Source organism: Struthio camelus, chromosome 4, assembly GCF_040807025.1.
Source record: "Struthio camelus isolate bStrCam1 chromosome 4, bStrCam1.hap1, whole genome shotgun sequence".
NCBI classification, from domain to species: domain Eukaryota; kingdom Metazoa; phylum Chordata; class Aves; order Struthioniformes; family Struthionidae; genus Struthio; species Struthio camelus.
In genome coordinates, this window is record NC_090945.1 from 61,069,483 (window position 1) to 61,091,705 (window position 22,223).

Here is a 22,223-nt window from a genome sequence, read left to right on the forward strand (position 1 = left end):
AATTATTACATTATGATTAATAGTAATTTTCATTGCCACTTCCTTTTATCATTCAGGGCTTTCTACCCTTGTGTTTAAATTTATTTTTTCTCTTCTCTTTTTATTATGGGAAAAGATGACTAGAAGTTCCCAATTTGCTTAGTTGAACCATGTATTTGCTCCTTTCTTTATGTTCCCTCTTGTTCTGCTCCTTTGAGGTAAACGTTTTGTGCTTCCCTCCATGTGTCAAGGTTCTTTACAATGTCCTTGATTTAGCTATCAATTGCCTAGGTCTTCATAGTTTTACCATCTCTTAAAAATACCCTGGATGAATATTCTTGGGCTCTTCTAGGCTGTTAAAGTTTGTACTCTACTTCTGAGATCAAAATCAAGCATGAAGAAAGACTGTGTTAATGTCCTTTAGCCTTCCATTGCCACAGATGAAATTACATTTTGTTAAAATAAGTTTCCTTCAGCATCGTTCATCTGCTGTGAATTATAAACTGTAACTTACCCAGTTGGCTAGTAGTCAGAAAGCAGTTGCAGACCTACTGGCTTAATATGGTATTTGAGAGGGTTAAATTTTTTGAGAGGAATCTCTGCCTTGGGATGCCCACACATGACCTCCACTGTGTTTGACCAAGTCTGCAAGTATTGCACCTTGGGAATATAATGTACTAATTTAAAGAAAAACAGGAACTGCAACTCCGATGACAGGAGAAATGAGTAATAAGATTATTACAGAATTCTTATGGCTTTATTTTGATATTTAACTTTCAGGGTAGGAGGATCCTGGAGGCTGCTTGGGACTGTGATAAGAACAGTTGCAGAATGGATCTGCCACTCTGGTAAGGGTGGAACAATGAGCTGTTTCCAAAGGAGCCATTTAAAGAAAAACGGGTGCTGGTTTTTGTTTTTCGTTTAAGCTGCTGTTCTTCTGGAACTCCAGAAAGTAGTGAGCTCTGTCTGATGCTCAGCTTGTGTTTTCAGGCCATTCTAGTAACCATGGGAGTTTTGCTTTGAATTCCTGGTCTTCTGGCAGGAGGTGATTTCTGCTGTGCTCACAGCTTCTGGTTAAATGGTAAAATACAGGGAGTACGCTTTAAGTCTAAAGGGATAAGATTGATAAATTGGGAATTTCTTTCTTGAGTAATAAAATCATTCTCTTTATTTTATTCCAATATTTAAAGGAGGATACCAGTGAAATGAAGAGTGTGGCTGTTCAGTTTTTGTTTTCCCCTCTGAACAGCTGACTAACTTTTTTGGGTTAGCAGATCTGTCTGTTTGGAGAGGGAAGCTGTAGCTCGTCCCGTTACTCAGAAATTGACATTTTCTGAGGTTTCCAGTTCTGTTTTGTCTCAGAAAATATGTATGGATTATTTAGTTATCTTATAAAATGTCCTGATGTTTTCTTTTGCTGTGTGATGAAACAAAATGCACGTTGAGATAACAATGCAGAACAAATAAATAGAAAAGCAGCTGCTGTGTTTTACTGAGAAAATATATCTTGTCTGTGCAGGGGATTAGGGTCAGGGTGATGATGAACCACTTGAATTAAGCTTGATCTATATGATCTGGCTGCAGAAGTACCGAAACACTAAGTTTCAAGTTTCAGAAAAACACGGGGATCTATAACAAAGCCTTTTGTGTAAGTGAATAACGTTGATGATGTTCCACAGCACAGAGAGGGCAATAATGACATCCGTCTATGTACAGCATATAGGAACCTCAAATAGATGGGCGGGCTGCACAGTACCTGGAAAAGAGTACCGAGAATGAGGAATAGCCTCATGAGGGACTTCTCAGAATTGGAGAAGAGAGCAAGCCTTCGAACAAGAGCTTGGAGGGGAGCTCTTGTAGGAATGAAGTCAGCCAGTCAGCCAGACAGAGAATTTCAAGCCAGAAGGATTGCAAGAAACAAGAATTTGAGCAGTGTAAATTCACTGGAAGGAGAAACGATAGAGTGGCTAGGCCTTTGGGCTAGACCAGGGCTTTCCAGGTCTCGGAGCATGTCTGGTGTCTGGATTACCCTGCAACCCAGACACCGACAGGCGAGGTAAACCGCAGCCACTGCAGCAGGGCTGGACAGGGGCAGGACGTCCCTGGTGCTGCTCGGTTGTGGCTGTCACCCTGGCTCCCTGAACGCTTCTGTGCAGTGCCCGTGGGTGAAGGCGCGAAGGGCAGCGAGTCCTTTGGTAAGCAAGGTGGCTTCGTGCTTCCGCTGCTCGGCAAAGGGAGGTGAGACAAGACTGGAAAGGCAGGTAGGCTGCTTGGGCAACAGAGGAGACTTTAAGAAAATCTGAAATTACAATAGCAGTTTTTAAAAAGGTGATGGATGAAGAATGATGGGTGTGAGTCATTAACGACCTTCCCAGAAACAGCACACCCGCAGCGTTAGCAAAGTATGTTTGGCCAGCAGACAGCGTTGTGCTTTCTCCAACAGACAGTTTGGAGCGAGAGATCTGGTTGCTGTGCCCAGCGCAGGGAGCGAGTGCCTCAGTATATGCCTCTGGAAATCAGTAGCACAGTTTCATGACAGTCGATCTTCTCGCTTGGTCGGCTTGTTTAAACCGTGTTTCACTAACGTTGTCCTACAGGTGATTTTCTGAGTGGCTGCTCTTTGGCATGCAGGCAAGTGGAAAAGCTGTTGACTATGGGAAGAATATTTGCATTATATACACAAATGTGTACCTACATATATATAATTGCACCCTTTTCAGCCTGAAACGAGCCATTCATCAATTACGTAAGCCGAAAATACTCTTCATTTATTTTTTAATCAGCTGCCTTTGCTGTCTGAACTCTGCTGCAGTGGGGCTATTTGTGTGGCACCTGTGCCCCCTCAGTGTATTTTTAAAACAATGAAAGGCATTCCCCTTACCTATTCCCTAGGAAGATTATTTCCTGGCATTCAAAGCAATATTCTAAAGGTAGGATTATTTTTCTCTATCAGAATATCACCCAAGCAGTACTAGAATATAACTTCTTGAGTAGCTGTCCATGGGGAAACCTCATGGAATAGCCTTCTCTTGTATTTTCTCCATGTGTAACTCTTCATTGGTGCTGTTGCATGATGTGGTCAGGCACACTTGGATGACATCTTGACATCTGTAGGTAACTTGTTATCTTTTTTCTTTTTTCCCCTATATGCTTTTCCTTGGGCATGTAATGGAAGGCCTGCTGGCAATCTGTTATATAAGGCTATTGCAGCCAGTGTGTATGTATGTATATTTATGTGTGCGTGTACGTATGTGTGTGAACACTCCTACAGGTACACACACACACACGGAGCAAACATTGCTTCTAGGGAACCTGAGAAGGTCAAAGAATTAGTGGGCCAGTTAATACCCTTGTCCACACAACCTGCAGCATGCAAAAACAGATCAAGGCAGGAAAAAAAAACTCAAAAAAGGTTTATTGAAAATATGGAGGTCAAATTATGAGTTGTTTGTCCTACTGAAGATAATGGAATTAATTGAAGCAAACTTAACCCTAAATGCCTAGTGTTTGGACATAGCTACTGGTGTGACCTCCCACATTAAAAAACCAAAACAAACAAAAAACCCCCAGAATTTATTTTTTTCACTATTTCATCTAGTGTCAAAAGACTAATACAAGTTTAAAAAAAAAAAAACCCTCAACTGTAGAAGTTACGGAAACTAAACAGTGTAAAAGAGCTGCAACAAAAGAAGCTCTGGAAAGAAAATGCCTTAGGAAGGTGACAGTCTCAGCTGAGAGTCGTGGCAGGCTGCTTTGCAAGATGATTTATGCCCTCATTATGTGTGGTGATGAGTAGCTGGTAGCACTCTCATTGCAGCTATTAGAAAAGCATTGGCATCAGGTGAAGGGGATACTGCTTTCAGGTGCTGCCCTGTGTGGCACGTATTAGCAGGTATTGCAGGTATTGCTCAGGTTGTGCTGCGTTGCCTGTGACTGCTGGTGATGTGTGACGGGTCAACGTTGTCACCTGAGGCAGAGGAGTCAGGGAAGAGCAGCAAGAGGGAACAAAAAGTAATTCTTCAGGCAGAGCCAAATCCAAAGCATTTCTTGAAAACAAACCGTAAGAGCGAGTGTATATGTGTGTGTGTCAAATTTTGTTTGACTATAAAGAAGTAGAAATCACTATAAAGCAGGATTGTTAAAGTGATTTTGCTGTAGAAAAGCAGATTAAAACTGATACTGAGAAGGTCTGATCTGATGTATGGAGTATCTAGGTTTACCTCACGTTTATGTGCGGTTGTGAAGCAGTTATCTAAGTTACGTACACGTAGAACTGTACGTACGTTGTTCCTTGGCTATTTTAGAACAGGTATTTGAGACCTCCATTCATTTTGTTCACTCTTCTCATGGATGTATAAGCAAAATAAGTATTAGTTTTCAAATGCTTGTGGCGTTCTGATAACAAGGTCACTTATTTCTGTGAGTTGCATGACATTGTTGGAGGAATTTAAGAGTCCCTTTGAGAGTCACCTGGGTAAGCTAAGGTGTTTAAAAGACAGATTGCTTTGGTTATGCTCTGAATTCAAAGATAATTCTTGGAAAAAAGATTTAAAAAAAAAAGCCCCAGCAGCATCTCCTTTTATCTTAACTTGGGTATATTCCTGCAGGTACAGCCAGTCCAGTATCATTGCTGTTTTTCGGTAGGAACTGCAATTTAATTTTACTTACTGTGTGGCACATATTTCTTAATTGCCTTTTTATAGTTGGCTTTCTAAAATCAGAGCGCTGTGCGCATACCTAGCTTGTAAATCTCTGTAGTTTTCATTTTAATACAGGAACTAATGAAACCTCTGCTGTAATGAGAATGTGCCTTTAGGTTGTCTTTTCTGCTGACATCTCTGTTTCTTTGTTTTTAATGTATTTAAAATGATGATAGCTTTGGGTCCCTACGTGGCCTCTCCTAAGAGTGGTTGAACTCCTGTTGTGGCCACACTACTTTAGGAAAACCATATTTTGGTTGAGAGTGTATTTATGTGGAGGGACTTGGGGTTTTTTCCGAGTTTTGTTTGTTTTCTTTAACTTGTTATGACAGGGTGCAGGACTCAAATTCTCTGTAAATTTCTTTCTCAAGGTTGGGAAAACAATTGCAAATACTATAATCTGGATATAATAAACTTTTTTTTCCCCCCACTAGTAATGCTTTTTTAAATTCCAGCACAGCTAGGGACTATTCTCTTGTATTCAGATATGGATTATAAACCGGGTGCGTAAAGTGTTTGAGAAGAGTAGAAATGACAATGAATTTGTAGTTTTTCAACTACTATGGAGTGGGAATGGGGAAACAGCCAACTGCAATTTTTTTTCCTTATACAACAATAAAATGTGTGTTTAATTAGTGGGCTCCTGCAGAAGTTTGAAGAGATCTATTTGGCCCTTGGCAAGGCAGTAGTTTCATATTGTACTGCCAAAAAATGCAGTTTTGGGGAATTGAATGTTTATTTTATTGTTTAGCACAGACTTTTCCTCTTAAAAGCCTGAACTGTTAGTGTTAAGAGGTATGGTTTCATTGATTCAGTAATCTTTCTCCATCGAGGAGAGTTAAACAGGACACTTTCTCAGCACGGATTTGGCAAATAATGGAGTTCCTCACCTGTCTTTTCCGCTATCAGGTATGCAGCCTTGTGGGTGGCTGTATTTCAGAAATAATCTACGGAGGCCAGAACAGTTTTATATGATTGCATTTTAAGTTATTTTCAGTGCGGACGGCCATGGTCCCATTCTCTCCCCTTGCCTCGCTAGCTGCCATGACTCGTGCCACCATCGTGAGCCAGTTCAGGAATGTGATCCAGCTGAGCGTGCATCTTTTCTGTGTGTTTGCTCCCAAACCAGCTCACCAGATAATTGGGTCAACGCACACGTCAGCGGTAGGAAGAAGTGGAGAAGGAAGGGGTGGAAACACGGTGGCCTGGATTTGGGCCGGCTGAAGCAGACATGGAACAGTAGCGAGAAGCAGCTTGACACGCTCTGTCGCTGTTATTTTCTTGCCTGTGTTTTTCTGGCCAGTCCAAAAAAGAAGGCTTATCTAACTCAGGAATAATCTGGTGCCCTGCTCAACTGGGGACTGGCTTATTTGAAGATTTGTGGAAGTCTCCTCCCTGTTTCAGGGGGTGCAATGCTATTCCATCTGTGTCCTCCTGATATTTCTCATCATTTCCTGTATACAGTAAGCCTGTGCTTGTAGCTGCAGCATGAGACAGTAAAAATTCTTAATATATTAGGAAAAACGCTCCCTGGAATTTGTTGGGTTTTTTTTCCTCCTGGTAAGGGAGAGAATAAAAGGAAATGTGTCTTTATTATAACTTGTGCAGTTGGCGTGCAGTGGACATTGAGAGATACTTCAGAAGATGAAGACTATTCAGCTAGACTGAGAAAAGGATAAACTTGAAGATCAGCTGAAAGCTGATTTTTAGTTCAAAATCTTGTACTAACGAGTGAAGCAACGGGGCTTCTTGTTTTTGAACTAAACGATTTTAGACTTGGTATTTGACAGGATGAGTAGCATTTTAGTTAAGATTTTGGATTTGTGATTCCCAAACTGTGTGTGCTATGCGTTTTGTGTTCAGAAAACTAATATACTAGTAGTAGCCTGCATTCTGGTACTGACGCTTTGATTTTTAGAGATGAACTCAGAGCCTCCAAAGCAAGTGACGTTATGTAGCGCGGATAAGTTCTGCTTCTGTAGTAAACTGTTCGTAAGCTGCTTCTGTAGTGATAGCCTCACAAAAGTTGAGGCAACATTGTATTTAAAGCTAAGAGCAAACTTTCTTGCCTTGTTTGTCATTCCATCAGTATCACGCACCAAAGCAAGCTACTGTATGACCTGAGACTACTTTGTGCCTTAAAATTTATGTTAGCTTATTAATGGAGGCCAAACACTTAATGATAAATTTGCGCTGCATCTATAGCACAACAGTTCATCTCCAATGACAACATGACTCTGAATAATTCATAAACGTAGTTGTCTTGAAATTTGTGGGGGTCATTAGCATTTTAATGAAAAAATACAGCAGCTGTACTAAATCTTTGTTGTTTTTTTTTTTTTTTGTTCTTCCCCCCCCCAGTTAAGCGTTTCGATCTTGTACTTTGAAAGCAGCTGACAACGTGCGGTAATGTGCTGACTGGCGCTATGGGCAGGCGGTACCCGGGGGCTCACTACCGGCCAAGCAGCTCATGTATGTATGCAATTGGTCTAATTTATTGTCACTTTATTACTTTTGGGGGCTGCTAAGTTCATACTTTATCAAATAGTCTTTATAAAGGATGCTGACATATTCTAATCAATGCCATCTCTATTGTGTAGATACCCAAATGGTAAGTGTATTGATTTATGTTCCAATTGCAGAGTTGGTTGCTAGAACTTTAAAAAATGACATACGCTGGGGTTTGGTTAAGTTTGCTGCAGTGTGCTGTGTTTTGTGTTCAAGGTCTCCACCTTCATTTATGCTAGTGCTTAGAAGTCTAAGTGCTGCTGTTCCTCCTCACTCCCATTCCAAGTTTTTAGAACTAGATATCTTCAAATTAACAAACTACTCAAACCTCTCCCAAAAATGTTTCTGTGTGCTGCTGCTTTAATTGCTTACACGTGCAACTAACAACTCCAGATTATTTATAGTCCAGTTCAACGTTATTGTATCTTTTCTGAATTGTATTATATTGTAAGATATTATCTGATCTCCTACTGTCTTCTGTAAAAGTTCAAAAGCAACTCCTAACGTTTGTCACCTGCACCTTCCATTTAGTAAGTGGCTGCCTGTAATGCTAGTGTAAACGCAGCCACTGAACCACAGTGGTTCCCCATTGCAAGCGATGTGAAATGACTTTCCCTGGAGAGCTGTGTGAGATAGATCCCCAGCGCCAGAAGGCTGCTGCCAGTCCTCGTGCCCTTTCCATTGATCTGTCGGGCCCCTGAGGTAAAATGGAGTTAGGTTAACTTTTGTATCTGATCTTTGTTCTGCTGTTGCAGAGGGGTGTGATTGCACGGGTGTTTTTCTTGGCATCCAAGCTAGTTTTAAAAAGCTCTTATTTTTGTTTCATTTGTTCTATTGCTCTTATTTTTGCTTCATTTGTTCTATTGCAAGATTTTATTTTAAAACTGGGATCACTTCAGGCATCCAGCTTACAGCATGGCTCCACGAAGGTTTGCATCAGCTGATGGAGTTAGACTGCAGTGAGAACTTACAGCTGTGCCAGGACAGGGACTTCCTAAGGTGGCTTTGCCATTGAACACACAGAACTGCATGCTGAGACCCTGTATGCAGAACAGGACTTTGTGGGGTTTTTTCCTGACCCTTGGGCTAAATCCTAGCAAGCAGCGAAGTGTGTTTACTCTCTGCTGCAGGCTAGTCATAGGTGTCACAAAGCTGCATGTTAAAAGGGTACGTTAGAGACAGTTCAGATACTGCTTTTCCAAAGAGTTTATCTTAGGTGGTAATGTTGAGATATAGGCTATGCTAAAACCAGGGAAATAAATGGATATTACAGTTTTAACTGAGGTCTCTGGTAGGTGAGTGCCAAATCACGCTGATCTATTTGAATCACTGGACGTTAAATCTAGACGCTAGCCTTTAAACCTGGGGTCTCAGGCATACCGCAAGGCATGATATCCATGTTTCATGCTTAGACTTCAAGCTGAATTTAACAGCTGAAGGCGATGAAGAACTGGAATGGTTTGCCCAGGGAAGTTCTGGGGCTACTGTCATCTGCAAGTTCAGAAATGTGTGTCTATTACACCGAAGCACCCTCTGTTTGTGGACTGAGATATCGAAGTATCTACTTAGTGATGGCTTTATGGTTTTTCTTTATCTAAAATTTCCCTTTCCTTAACCTTTTCATGGTCTCTAAGCCAGGACGCTTGCCTTATTTTTTGGTTTTGTTATAATATTATCTGTATGATTTCCTGATGCCTAACGTAAGTGCTTTAGACACATCAACAATAGTGGCATTGAAATTGCCCGGTCTTTGGGAAATGCAGATAATGATGAAATGAGTGGTAGCAAATTAGCTTTCTCAAAGTTTTCTGTTTTGAGCAGTGACAGTACTTGTGAAATAGATCATTGAGAAATAGTATCTTGAAACTAGATAATTGAAAACTAGAGAACTGTGCCATTTCACTTGTGTTTTCTTTGCATAAATTACAAGTAATTGGGCCTCTCTGTTACTGCATTTTTAGATGCACAGTTATTGCAACAAAGAGCTTTACTCTGATTTTTCAGTTTTAATATTGTACAGTTAAGGACTTGGTGCAGTCTTAAGCCTTATATTTTGGCTTTTATCTTCCTTGTATGTACGTAACCACCTTTCTGTAAATAAATAAAATCTGTAAGGGAAAATATTAGATCTGAGTGGAGCACAGCAGTTGTATTGCTCTCTACGTGGTGAGATAATCTTTAATCCATTTATGAGATAAAATGTTTTGTTAAATGACTTCATGAATTTCATGAGTATAGTATTGCATAGTCTTAGGAGAGTAGCAAAGGTTTTATATCCACGGAAACAGGTAATCAACTTAAATAAAAAAACAGCTTATTTGAAGCCCAGTACCAGGAAATGTATTAGAAATACAGATGTTGAAAGCACAAGGAGAAACAAGATGTTTCAAATGAGTAATTAAAAACTTGAATTTAGCAGTTTTGATTTTTATCTGGGCAAGGTAATTTTAACACATCAGTTTGATTTGTGCTTGTTTAGACGTTTAAAGAGCAGAGATTTTTTTGATTACTAAACATAAAGAAGGCAGTGTATCCCTGGCTCTGCTTAGCATTACTTGTCCTGACTTACAGCTCAACAGCCAGCCTCCCTTGTATGGCGGACTATGTTGGTGAAAAATTACAAACTTGTGAAAATTACAAACTTAAGGATGAAAAGTCTCCAGCTACTGAGAATCTAGGTTTTTGGAAACAAGACTCTTCTTTCTTGAACGTCTCCTGACCTTCGTTCATATTTATATCTCTTCTAATATTTGCTCATGAGAATCACTTTTCTGAAATGGCTGCAGCAGCCCTCCTGAAAACACAGTATGGCTCGTGTTGTTGAGGTAGCCTCAGACTTTCTTTCACGCTGAAGCTGAAAATTTAGGCTCTATGCCTGGAGTAAAAGGCTTTTGTATGCCTGAGAAAAACCTTTGAATGGGTTGCCCAGTCCCCAGTATAATGATTCGTTTGGTTACCTGTAGTGTTTTGCCTAGTACTGAAATCTGAGCAAAGCCTTTCCAGGGAAGTGGAATTGAGTCCAGTTCCATTCTGCTGTCCTACATGCTCTTAAAGACTCGGCCAGAGTTTAAATAATAATTAAATGCACAGCAGTTGTGTTTTCTAACAGTTCTTAAAAAAACAAAACAAAAAAAAACAAAACCTTTTTTTTCCCAAGACATTAGAAATGAGGACATGCACAAATTTGTGGATGGCAGTTTTCTGTACTAGCTGGCTGTTGGAATATGGCTGTGCAGTGCAGTCCCAGGCTGGTGTTTCAGCCTTCGCAGGGAGAAGGGGACCACTTCCACCTGCAGCTCCTTCTTCAGCCTTTGCTATCTGGAGAGACAGGACCAATGTTGTTATGCTTATATTGCCCTGAAAAGCTCTTGATTTTTGGAGGACAGAGGTGGAATTCTGTGGGCTTTTTTTTTTTTTTTCCTTTGAACCATTGAGCATCTTTTATTTAAAAACTTCTCGGGCTGGTGGTCCATATGGAATAATTTATTGATGTAATTCTGCCAATAAAATTATTAGAGCTGACTAAATTTTTATTTCAGAGACTTCTGATGGAGGATGATTTGCCAAGCAAACGTTGTTGGAGAAATACCATTTAGATGAAATGTTCACAAATCGAGGATGGAGATGAAAGGAAATACTCCCTGTGGGGAGGTGCTGCCCTGGGCTGTGCAGGGAGAGGCTGGAGTCTCAGTTCTTCCTGATTGTCTCCCATGCTAGAGCTGTTCTGCTTAGAAATAATTCAGTATCATTCAAGGCACAGAGAGCAGGGTGGACTTTATAAACTTGAGGTTTGATTTCCCTCTGGGAATGCTCAAATTCCTGTTTTGTCTGTGTCTCTCCAGCTTCCCAGGCAGTGCCGATCTGCAGTCTTTTTTTGCCCAGGGGGCAGTCTCCCACTGCTGGGCTTACAAGGGAGGGCTGCTTTAATCAAATTCTGGAAAGTTTTAGCTTCATTTCTGTGAAGTAGGGAAACACATGCTAGAATGTTGAGACTATAAATACCAACAAAGACCTGAAACCCCCCCCCCCCCCCCAAACTTCCAGTCTCATGGCTGGCCTCAATAAAATTTTGTTGCTATAGCTAACCCAGCAAAGTTGGTGTGAAAATTGACTCTGGAATAGCTCTTTGGGCTTGACTTGAACCGCTGCCAAAGCAACAGAGAATTCACTTGAAAGAGGCAATCTTGCTCCCAAAGAGCAGCGTACACACAGTTCACCTCTTGGTCAAAGTGTCCTAGTAAAATTCTCCATATACACAAACCTGCACTGTATTTCTTGACTTTTTCTTTCCTCACAGTACAGTAGCAGTATTTTGTTTTTCTGGTAGGTGTGCCAGTTAGTGATCCTAAAGGTTCTCTCCACTGGCCGGACAACGCTTAGTTTTTCTCTAAACTTTGCTAGCCGAGCAGCCTAAAGGGATCTCAGTGTAATTGAGACTCTAGTATTGGTACTGCTCAGTTCATGCTTAGGAGAGAGAGTTTTCTATAACGTTGCTGAAAAGCTGTAAATATGATTGGTTGCTTAGATAAGGAAAAGGCAGGGAGATGGATGATGCATCTGATTGCACATATGTCACTCTCCTAGTTAAAGCCTCTTTTGTTTAGGCTTCCACCTTCCCTAGGAAATGCTGTGGAGACCTGCATTACAATTTCTTCAAAGCCTCTTGGATTATCCTGGCAAAGCCCCAGAACGCTTGCCTGTTTCCACAGATAGGAAGTCAAGTCTGTAATGCTAACCACCTTTGGCGGCTGACTGGGGATCTGCAGATAAAAGCGTTCTGTAAGAACTGAGTACACGTTGTCACTTCCAAGTTTGGTCCTTAAAATAGCTAAATTTTGAACCTTGACAGCCCCATTTGTTCTTAAAAATGAAATGGGAGGTGGAGTGCTCCTCCTGGGATTGTGCATGTTCACTGACGAGGACCATCTGATGAGTTTGCATCTCGCACACCTGGCCCGTTTCACAGGGATCTCAGCTCTTTACTGGTAGAGTATCTCATGAAGATATGTGAGTTCATAGGTGACGATAGCGCAAGAAAAAAAATAGTATTTTATCAGCACATCAAGAACTTAAAGTTGCATCCTGCCTTGTTGAAATTCAGGTCAATAATTCTACTAACTTGTTCTTTTCTGCTTGTTTTATCTCTTTTACAGCCAAGTTTCCTGCTTGTTGAAGCTTAGCCACAGTTTTAGCCACAGTTTTAGCCACACTTTAGCAAACTAAACGCTAGTGAGTGCAGTTGCTTTTTTATGTTCTCCTTTCACTTTATTATTGGTTGATCTGTTTAGCTTACAGGAACCATAAAGCAAATATGATACTTTGATTTTATGAGCATGTGATTTGCTTTTATTTGGGAGCACTAAGGTAACGTTTCTCAGCCTTTACAACAGCAATCTCAAGGAAGTCTGCTTGTTAAGCCAACCAAGACTAAAGTTATTCCTGTATTCTAGGACCATAGTAACATTTGACAGAGTTACTATAGGATACGGCCCTCAATCATCTCTCAACCTTGTGTTAGCTTAAGAAGCGTTGTAACAGTTGCTGTATAAATCCTCTCTTTCTGTGTTTCAAATTGTTTCTTGTTTGTGCCCTTAAGATATGGTTGAAGACAACAAGCAGCTTTTTTGGCAGCTGCTCAGCCTTTTTTGAGATTTATTTATTTGTAATGAGCCTTTTTTATTCTTGAAATCATGTCAGTCTCATTTAGATGCTGAAATTATTAGCCTGTGTTCTGTGAAAACACTTTTTATTTTGCTTACTTGACTCAACTTACTGTTAGCTATTTGAAGTGATTTGCAAATACTGCAAATCAATGAAATTAAGAGTTTTCAATTCTTTATATTGAGGCTTTAGATATATCCGTATTTTTATTCTTCATCTCTTTTCTTATAGAATTGTAGAAAGTATATTGAAAGATTTTCCCATTTATTTAATTTTCAGATTTACATCCCTAGATCCCAACTTGACGCTAAGTATAGCCTTAGAATAACAAGAAAATAGCTGTGATGTACAATACTTTTTCAAACATATTTTATGATCTCAGTTACGAAGCAGTGATAATAGCTGGCTCAGAGCTACTACTGCTAGTCCAGGCATTTTGAGGGTAAAAACATTTCTTTATAACCTTGATAGCAGCTTAATGTGTAACTAGCCATAAATTTATTATGTGTAATTCAGAGGGCAAAAAAGCTGTAGCAGGTGAAATCATGATGCCAGGCCATCACAAGTTTAATTGTTAAAATATATTAGTTTAAAGAGAGAAATTGGTACGTCTGAGTTTGTGTGCATGCAGTCAGCTGTTACCCTAGACGCTGATTGTGCTCAAGAGTATGCAATGTTGTTTCTAGGCTTTGCGGGAACAGTAAAGCGTTTGCAAGCTGCCAGTAGCGGAGCTTCAGACAAGATGTGTGGGAGATGGTTAATGATAAGTATAATCTTTTCTTGTTCAGCACAGATGCTGTGCTGGAACTTAACTCATCCGTCACATCTGACAGCGGTCCAGTTAACGTTTTTGCTGCTTCTGTTAATAAAGCTGTGACCTCTGCTTATTCTCTTTGCTACTTTCCTTGCCCATGCCTCCTGATCAAAGAGCTTGGTATTGGGTTGGTGCCATTACGAACAGTTGGAAAGCTGGTGTTGATGATGGATCCTGCCAGTTTCTTTAACCGTGTGCGGGAATCAATCATACTTTGAATAGCTCTGCTTCCTGATTTAGGAGCTGTTGAATGACTTATGTTAGATTTATGTGGAGGCTGAAAATTCCCTGATCTGAATTCAGTCTCAATCATTTTATGTGCCAAATCCATGACCACTGATTCCTTTTTATTGCTTTGTTAAGCATCTGGGTAGACTGTGTGCTTTAGCAAACGTGTTTTTCTTTGTATTCCCTAGCAGAAATATGTGGGACAGATTTAAGTTTATACTAGCTTTCTTTTTTATATAGTATTATTATGCTTTGGTCTTGATAAATCTGATCAGCTTTGTCTGCTCATTGTTTACCTTGAGAATTGGTAAAATTTGTTTTTAGGTGCTACTTGAGGTTGAAGCTGCAGGATGTGGAAGACCAAGTCCTACTTGCTTTATCGTCTGTCTTGGTTGCAGAAACTTAAGTTATGATTTCTGGGTTTGTATCTCAGTCTGTGTAAGAGAGAATGAAGTATATGTTTGTTCTCCATATTAGCATGCACATTTAAAGCAGAGTTGTTTATTTGCAATTAAAAAATAGGTCGAAGTGTGATCTTTATTGCAGTGACTGAGTATTCATATGCTGATTTTAAAAAAAAAAAACAAGATCATTCAGGCTTGAGAGTTTAACTTACACAACAGAATTAAAAAATGACTTTGAGGTTTACTAAGCAAATGTCCATGTGAATGTATGGATCTGATGACAGAAGGTCTTATTGTCTGTGCTTGTAAGCAGCCAATAGATAAAACACTCCATCTTTTTGCAGTGACAACATTGTTTTTGCTTGCCAGATTGTTCCATTCTGCATAGGGGGGACAATCTAATTAAAGGAAGAAAATTAAATCTGCAAATACTTACCACGTCATCTTGTTCTTACCCTTACTAAATGCAGACTTGACCCTGATAGTATGTAATGGTTATGCCTTATATAAATGATACTACTGCTTTTTATTCATGCAGATGATTACTTGATTTAAGAATGTTCCATTAGGATGAGCTGACCAGGGCAGACCGAATGCAGCACAGTGTTTTATCAGATAGTCAAATATATACTGATTATGTAGATGCATAAATCCTATTAAAATGATAAGGAAGGGAGGAAAGAATCAAGCCTGCTTCTTGGTTTTTGTTTGCAACTGTTAGAATCTGATTCTGAGAGGCATCTTGTCCCTGAATTTTTGTTGGACGAGGAATTTGAGTGGAAGTGTGGGAAGGGGGAGGGAAAAAACCATAAATAGGAAGGCATACTCCACTTGTGTGCCGCAACTCATTGCAAGATCTTAAGTTGTTTTTTCCTTAATAACATTGTTTAAAGACAGATCAGTATTATGCATTTCCATTAATAAGAGCCTCAGCAGAATGCAGACAGCGCTGCCGCTAGGCTCTTACAGTCAGTTGGCAGTTTGTTTAGCTCTAAAAGCAAAGAATGTAATTATGTGGCAGGGGAAGCTGGCAGGGTGCCTCTTCATGGGGGGGACAAAAGCCAGGAGAGGAAGCTGGTTACCGGATCGCGATTTCAGTAGGACTAGGTGAAATAGAAATAGCTGGAAATGGGAGGAGCTGCATAAGCAAGCAATTTAAGAGGTGATTTTGTTGTGGAAGGAGGAAAGAGCCGGGTGGAGTGGAGAGGGCAGCTGTGATGCCGGCAGAGCGGGCTGTAGATGAGTTTGAAAGTATATGTGCAAGCTGCTTGCAACCCTGCTCCTTTCCAACCCTTCCGTTCCCAAAACTGTTGTGCACCCTTTCAGAGTTTGGGGCTTAGCTTGCTCTCCTAGCTTTGCTGAGCTCTACCTTTCTCTCTCCAGCTTCATGCTCAGTCCAGCAGCCATGTCATTGCTGGAAGGGGTAATGAGAAGAAAGCCACTGGCTGTAGGAACATCACCGTTTCCTCTGGTCTGCCACAGCAGTTCCTCCAGGTGGTTTCCCCCCTTCCTTCTCCGCCTCTGAAAATGTTCAACATTCCCTGGAAAAAATGGAATTTGTGTGATTAATGTAGGCAAAAAGGAACAGAATAAAACTTGTCTTAAAGCTTCTAGTCCTAATTCTGATTTTAGCTACATTAGTGTAAATCTAGACGTTATTAGGATACTTCTGACTGACATTTGTGTAACTATTACTATTTAGCTGGTTCTATTTGAAGGAAAATACAGATGTGAGAAGACAGTATGTTAGAATATTTACATAAGAGTTAACTTTTTTTAACATTTTTAAAGCTGAAGGAGTTAACAATTCTGACTTAACACTAGTTATATAACGATGGCTTTAGTGAGAACTGAAGTTGTACAGGACCTGAAGTTATAGCCTGAGACCCCGAGTTTATCATTAAACATTTTGTCTTCAACAGATATCCTTGCAGAAAGGAAATCTGCTTTATGAAAAGGTTTGTATTATTTCTTTCCTATGTTTCCCAAACACAGCTGCAGAAATAGTCATAGATGCATAGAAGTATTTCCAGCCTATATTTCACTCGCATCGAAACCAGGGACTTCCGAGCGAAATGGTTTACTTACGAAAAGATGGCAATAAAAGCTCCTCCTCTGTGCACGAGGTAGCTGCTTAGCTTGCTTTTCGTGAGTCTCTCCTGTCAGATGTGTCTTGCAAACTATCCTCATTAGTTCCAAATACTGGGTCTAATTCTGCAAATTGTTCACGCAAATGTGCCTTACTGCCACGTTTATTTTGCCAAAACTCATGTCGTTTCCTGAGTAAGCTGTAGTTGGGTAATTAGGAAAAACTCCTGTTTGTAACCTAATGAATTCTTTGCTACAGCAAGTTGTATAAACCAGAGAAAATTTTTGAACGTGTGCTCCTAGTAGAGCATGCACAAACAAAAAGGATGTCACAGTTGCTTTTAATTACTTGTTCACATTAGCTGTAGACTAGCCTCTCCCACTACAAAAAGCTCAAAAGATGATCACTGTTATGTTACTAGGGTTTATTTAGAATGCTTAACGTCCCTCAGGAACTTCTGTAATGTGGTATTTCTATTTTGTGTTTTCCTTTGTTTTTAATTCTTAAATGATCCCTCTTTTCAGATTTCAAATTATAATCTATTTCCTGGTGCATTGCTGAAGCCCTGTGAGCCATGTCAGAAGTACTTCCAGGTCAGATGCCCTTTAAAAGATTCTGCTATGCAAATATGTACACTTTCTTCTTCTTTTTCTTCTTCTTGTCAAGCCCGTTTTTGCTTTAATTTTGCACTCATAAGTGGGAAAGAGCAAGTGCTTTCTTTTTAACAGTGCCGTTTTGAATGAGCTCTCTGTTCAGCTTTCTAAAACCATTCCTATAGACAATATAATGAAAACAAACATCTTATTTCCATTGAAACCAAATTAGCTGTGCACTCATTTTTTGTGTTTGTAGTGAGACTCTTTATCTTTCTTCCAGCTCTGTGAGTTTTATGACATATTTGAAAAATATCCAGTAATAGTACTATTTGTATTATTATGATGCTCAGAAAATTGGGGTCTTTTGTGTTAAGTGCATTATATCAATGAAAGTTTATTAATCAATATCTGTAGCTATGTTTCTAAACATTAGAAGAATGCAACTGAGACTTTGTGGTTTATTTTAAAAAGTAAGCAAGCTAGAATCAGTAATGAATTGCTATACCAGCTCCTCTGCCTACTTGAGAGCTGTCTTTAAGCACCAAAATTTTAAGTGTCCGAATTATTCTTAGTGATGATAATGTCCTGATTATTCTTAGCTCTTAGCTAGAGTCCAATATTTTTTATTATCATACTGTTTTCACTTATTTATCGCCCTTCATCTGCTCTAGCTGAGATACGTGACTCGTATTGGTGATTACTCCGGCTGTGATGGTGGAAGCTTTTATGAGTAGTTTTGAAAGAGAGATGCTGCTGGTATATAACCTTTTTTGTCAAAGTGATGATATCGCTCTTTACTTTTCTTGTTTATCTTGTGTCACGTTAAGCCGTGAGCTCGTTTCGGGAGGAGCAGTGACCTCCCCTGTGCAACATTGGCGTGTTTGAGATAATCAAGTGCACAAAGGCAGTCTGAGACTTTCCAAAAGCTTTTCCCAGGGAATTTGGGTACCTAGCTTCCAGGGCATTTGGGTGGGATCTCAGCAGCTGATCCTCAATGTGGTTTTTAAATTTTTTTCCATATTGAAAGCATAGTTAAGTTAGGGAAATGTGTGAAGCTCTGACATGTCCTCTGAAATTATTCAGTCTGTTCTGTTAGTTCTTGGCTTAGCCAGTTTCCTTAAAAGAAAGGATAAATTTGAAGAGAAGGATTGATATCTCAGTGCAGCAGCTCCTTTGGGATTTGAATTCATTCTCACTGAGATCTTTGGTAGGATTGTGCAACTCTTCAGTACAAGAGTGGGACCTTAAAGGAGGAGCCTGAGGTTCAGTTCCCAGGAACCTGAAGTCACAGGCACTGAGTTGTCAGACGGAGTGAATGCTGCTTTAGGGTGGTTGCACAATACCAAGCAATAGTAAAGACGACTTTTACAAGGTCCTGCTAAGGTTTGGGGGGGGGGGGGGGGAGGAACTGCAGTAGTTGAATCAAACTGCTAATCTGGTATGGATCTGTATAGCATGGCTAACTAAACTGGTGTATTGTACCAAAGTTAATGCTCACATGAATCACTGTTTGCACTAAATAAAAACACATTTTTTGTGTTTTAATTTTCTGAGTCTACTCTACTGATTTCTTTTTGTCCGAAGAAATACTAGGAAATAGACACTGCCTTGCCCTTGCACTGCGGAGCGAAATCTGTCTCACTAGGCCTGAGGATGCGATCTCAAGGCATACAGGAGCATAGGAAGAGTGATGGGAAAGGGAGATGATACATCTTGCTTGGATGCACAGAGCCTTGGGGTTGCCACATTTCACAGGGCTGGGTGGCAATGCGGTGAGTTAATTCACTGCTGTGTAGATCATCCCTCAGCTCTCCAGCTTCTTATGGGTGTTGGAGGCTAGAGACACTCTCCAGTGTAGCTGTGTAGATTGTGGAGGCTCTTTCTCTTCCATGCAGGAGCTGAGTGTTGCAGAGTGCAGGTGAAGTGGAAAAGTTATCTCTTGCTGCCTTCCGTGGGGTGTCTGCTTTGCCTTGCTGCAGAAAACACTCTCGTATGAAAATCTCGTATTAAGCATGGCCTATTCTGTTCCTGTTAATCTTTTGTTTCCAGTTAACAGTACTGCAAATCAAAACTATTGCTTATTTCCTCTTTGCTAAATGCTTAAAGTACTTCATGTACCCTCTTTATTTTTAGCAGTTCATTGCATGTCCAAGTATGAATACGAGATGGGGTCCCCTGCGTGTTACGTTACGGTATGCCTCGATGAAGGGTCACGGTGCTAGTGGAAAGGCAGGTTGGCTTTGAGGGAGGAGGCTCTCGTCTTTACTCTCCCCCATGGCCTTTTGGCTTCTGTGGTGACAGTGAATCGCTTTGACTAGTCTGAAACTGCACCTCCTGCAGGTGTATTCGGGATGCATTGGAGGGTGGATAGCAAGCAGTGTATTTGTTGATTGCTTCCCTAAAAAGCAACTTTTTGTATTTGCCTCTGCACCTAGATTTGTTAGAGCCCACTAAAAAAAAAAAAATCTGATGTCATAGCACTGAGAAGAGGCTCTTTCACTGCTTGATGCAAAAATCCCAGTGTGCGCGCTTTGTTTTTGGTCAAGACCTAAAATAAAACTCGTGATAGGAAGAAGTGACTATAAAGCTCAAATGAGACTTCTGAAATGTGAATTTAAGCCGAGAGGTCAGACTTGTCTATAGGGAGGTGTAGGAGCTGTGGTAAATGCCGAAGTGCAGGGCTGGGCCCTGCTGCTCCCCTTAGCTATGAGCAAAGTTGGTGAAAAGAGGCGCAGCTCCCAACAGCGGCACGCTGGCAGGGATGCGAGGCTCAGGACAGATGCCGTGCTGGAGTTTTCCAGAAAGCCCCAACTGTGTGTTTTTTTTTTTTTTTTTCCCCCCCTCTTCATCTGGCTCAGAAGTGACAGAGCAGAGGCACAGGAAGAAGTTGCATTTCCCTGAAGTTTTTGAGTAGAAAGTGGGGCTGGGCTTCCTCTGGGGAAAATGACCTGTTTTAAGCATGATAGTATCCTATATAGGGGTGTATGTGGACAACGTCTCTTTTTCCTCATGTTGTTCTACTACATAATTTTGGATTTTCTTCAGGGCGTTTAAGGCATTTAAAGGACTTGAATTTAAAGGACTTCTAACACTTTAATTATCCTAATCTGATATTATCTTCCACCCTTGAGAGATGAGACCTGTCCTTTCTTGTTTATATTTCTTGTTCTCTTTTAGCCTCCTTTGTTCCTTCTCCTTCTGCCCCCTTTTGTCCCATTTGCAAGAGCAGATGGGTGCCGGTGGGGCGTGCTGCAGAGCAGGACTGGTGATGCAGGAGCAGCACGTCGTCGCCTCTGTTCCTTTTTGTTGGTGATGGCCGGGAAGCAGACACCTGCCCCAGGAAGGGACACCCTTTTTACTCTTTGTACCTCTTGGTGCTGTTTATTAGCATGTTAATGGACCGTCTGAACGGGGTGAGAGGAGGAGGTGGAGTCTAGCGAAGGCTCTTTTTGACCTTTTTCTACTGGTGGTCAGGCACCAACCCGGCTTAGCGCACAGCTTAGAAACCTTGCTTGGCTCTCAGTGCCTTCACGTCAAGCCTCTGGAGACTTTAATTGATCAATATGTCGATGTTTGTGATAAATCACTCGTGGACCTTTATTGGGCAGACTGGTAAACAAAATATATTTTGTTTCTTTGTCTCCATGTGCTAATTCTTATAATATTTTTGATATGTGAAATGCTAACCACGGGGAGACTGACTCAAGATAATCTGGCAAGCAGATAGCTAAGCTTTATCTAGGAAGACTATTTTTTAAGAAACTTGTCCGATAGTAAAAATAGTGGTAGACCACATAAGCCATGAACCAATCCACTCGTAAGAAAGGACAAGAAGAAATTTCAGTCTTGTGGTGGGTGAGTCCATTGCTGGAGAACACGGATCAGGGCAGTTGCATTTAATGAAGTAAAAATAAAAGTTTGTTTTTAATTTCCTGAAACATAAACTAAAATGTCATACATTATCTGAGTGAAATCCATAGATAATGTATAATTCCATAAATTCGAAAGGTTAAGCAATAGGTCAAAATTATCCTGCCATATCAATGTATTTTAATATGCAATTCAGCTTCCGGGTTAACTCCAGATTTTAACTGATTCAGAAGAATATATAAAGCAGTCAACCCATAAACACAGGCCATTTCATGTTTTTGGATTAAACTGTGTGCTTTGGTAACATTACATTGGATCAGTGGATTTAGTTGTTTTATGTGAGATGGAGAAAGTGCCAGCTTTTATGTGTTTATTTACCTTTTTTATATGTGAACTACGCTTACAGAAGTCTTTAAATTATGTGGTGATTGTGTTTTAGAAATTTCTCGTGGCTTAAACTGAAATTGTCTGTAAGACGTGAACTGTTGCATAAGCTGACGGCTGTTGCCCGGCGTGCATGGGACAGTGTTTCTTCCAAGGAATTTGCAGTTGGTCTACACTGACAGGCAGATCCTTGAGGAAATGGCAGAAATTAAAAAATTTGTAAAATTGAGTTTAAATTCTGTTTTGAACAAGTTTTAGAAGTTGTTCTAGGTGGATGGTTCAGGGGACAAAGAATATACTTGGTCTGTTTCATTTGAAATAAAATAGAATGATGGTTAGAAGTATATAGCTTTGAAGACGCATTAAAGAGGAGAGAACACTAGCAACTGTACGTGCATATACCTGTCTTTCTGAAGTGCCCCTTTTTTGTTCTGTGAGTTCGTGTATGCTGGGTTTTTTTTAAGCCTGTGTGTAATCTCTTGCAAATCTATACAGCAGTCTGTTCTGTCATATATCAAATACATAAGGATGCAGCACAACTCAACTGGAATGATCTGTCATCAGCGAGCTCAAATTATAGTTTTTCATTCTTGGATAAGCCCCAGACACGTTTTTATGTGCAATATAAGCAATTGGCACTGTCTGAGAATTAGGAACAACAGGAAGGGTGTTTCATGTTGTGGCAGCTGGGACTGATTTATTAATTGGCCTCTGGTTTGGTTGCCAGCTGTCAAACAACAGTGACTACTATGTTGTGTAAATTGAGCTGTTCATGGTGTATTATGTAGATTAGTGGTAGGCATATTTACCCTGGGAATTGCAATAAATAAGCAGGAGAAGAACAAATGATGGTTTAAAAAAAATTCTAATCACTTTATCATAGTCTGAAAATCTGTTCTCTGAACAAACCTAATTTTTTGCAAAATGTGAGCTTGTAGCCCTGACTAGTTAAAGTCAGAATCTTGTCCACAAGAAGACAAAAGAATGCTT

The 22,223-nt window shown here is 40.3% G+C and overlaps 1 protein-coding gene across 45 annotated transcripts in view; it reads left to right on the forward strand.

The window, feature by feature from the left end:
* Positions 1 to 22,223, forward strand: part of APBB2 (amyloid beta precursor protein binding family B member 2) — a 194,739-nt gene that overhangs the window by 69,960 nt on the left and 102,556 nt on the right. For 14 of the 45 annotated variants that reach the window (XM_068943031.1, XM_068943041.1, XM_068943049.1 and 11 more), the window contains 3 exons: positions 7,041 to 7,151; positions 16,217 to 16,252; positions 16,908 to 16,976. In XM_068943031.1, coding sequence (XP_068799132.1) covers positions 16,958 to 16,976 — 19 coding nt within the window. In that variant the 5' untranslated portion in view covers positions 7,041 to 7,151; positions 16,217 to 16,252; positions 16,908 to 16,957. Of the gene's footprint in view, positions 1 to 759; positions 828 to 7,040; positions 7,152 to 16,216; positions 16,253 to 16,907; positions 16,977 to 22,223 lie in introns of those variants that run through there. The other 31 variants (XM_068943023.1, XM_068943030.1, XM_068943043.1 and 28 more) reach the window with 5 other exon arrangements.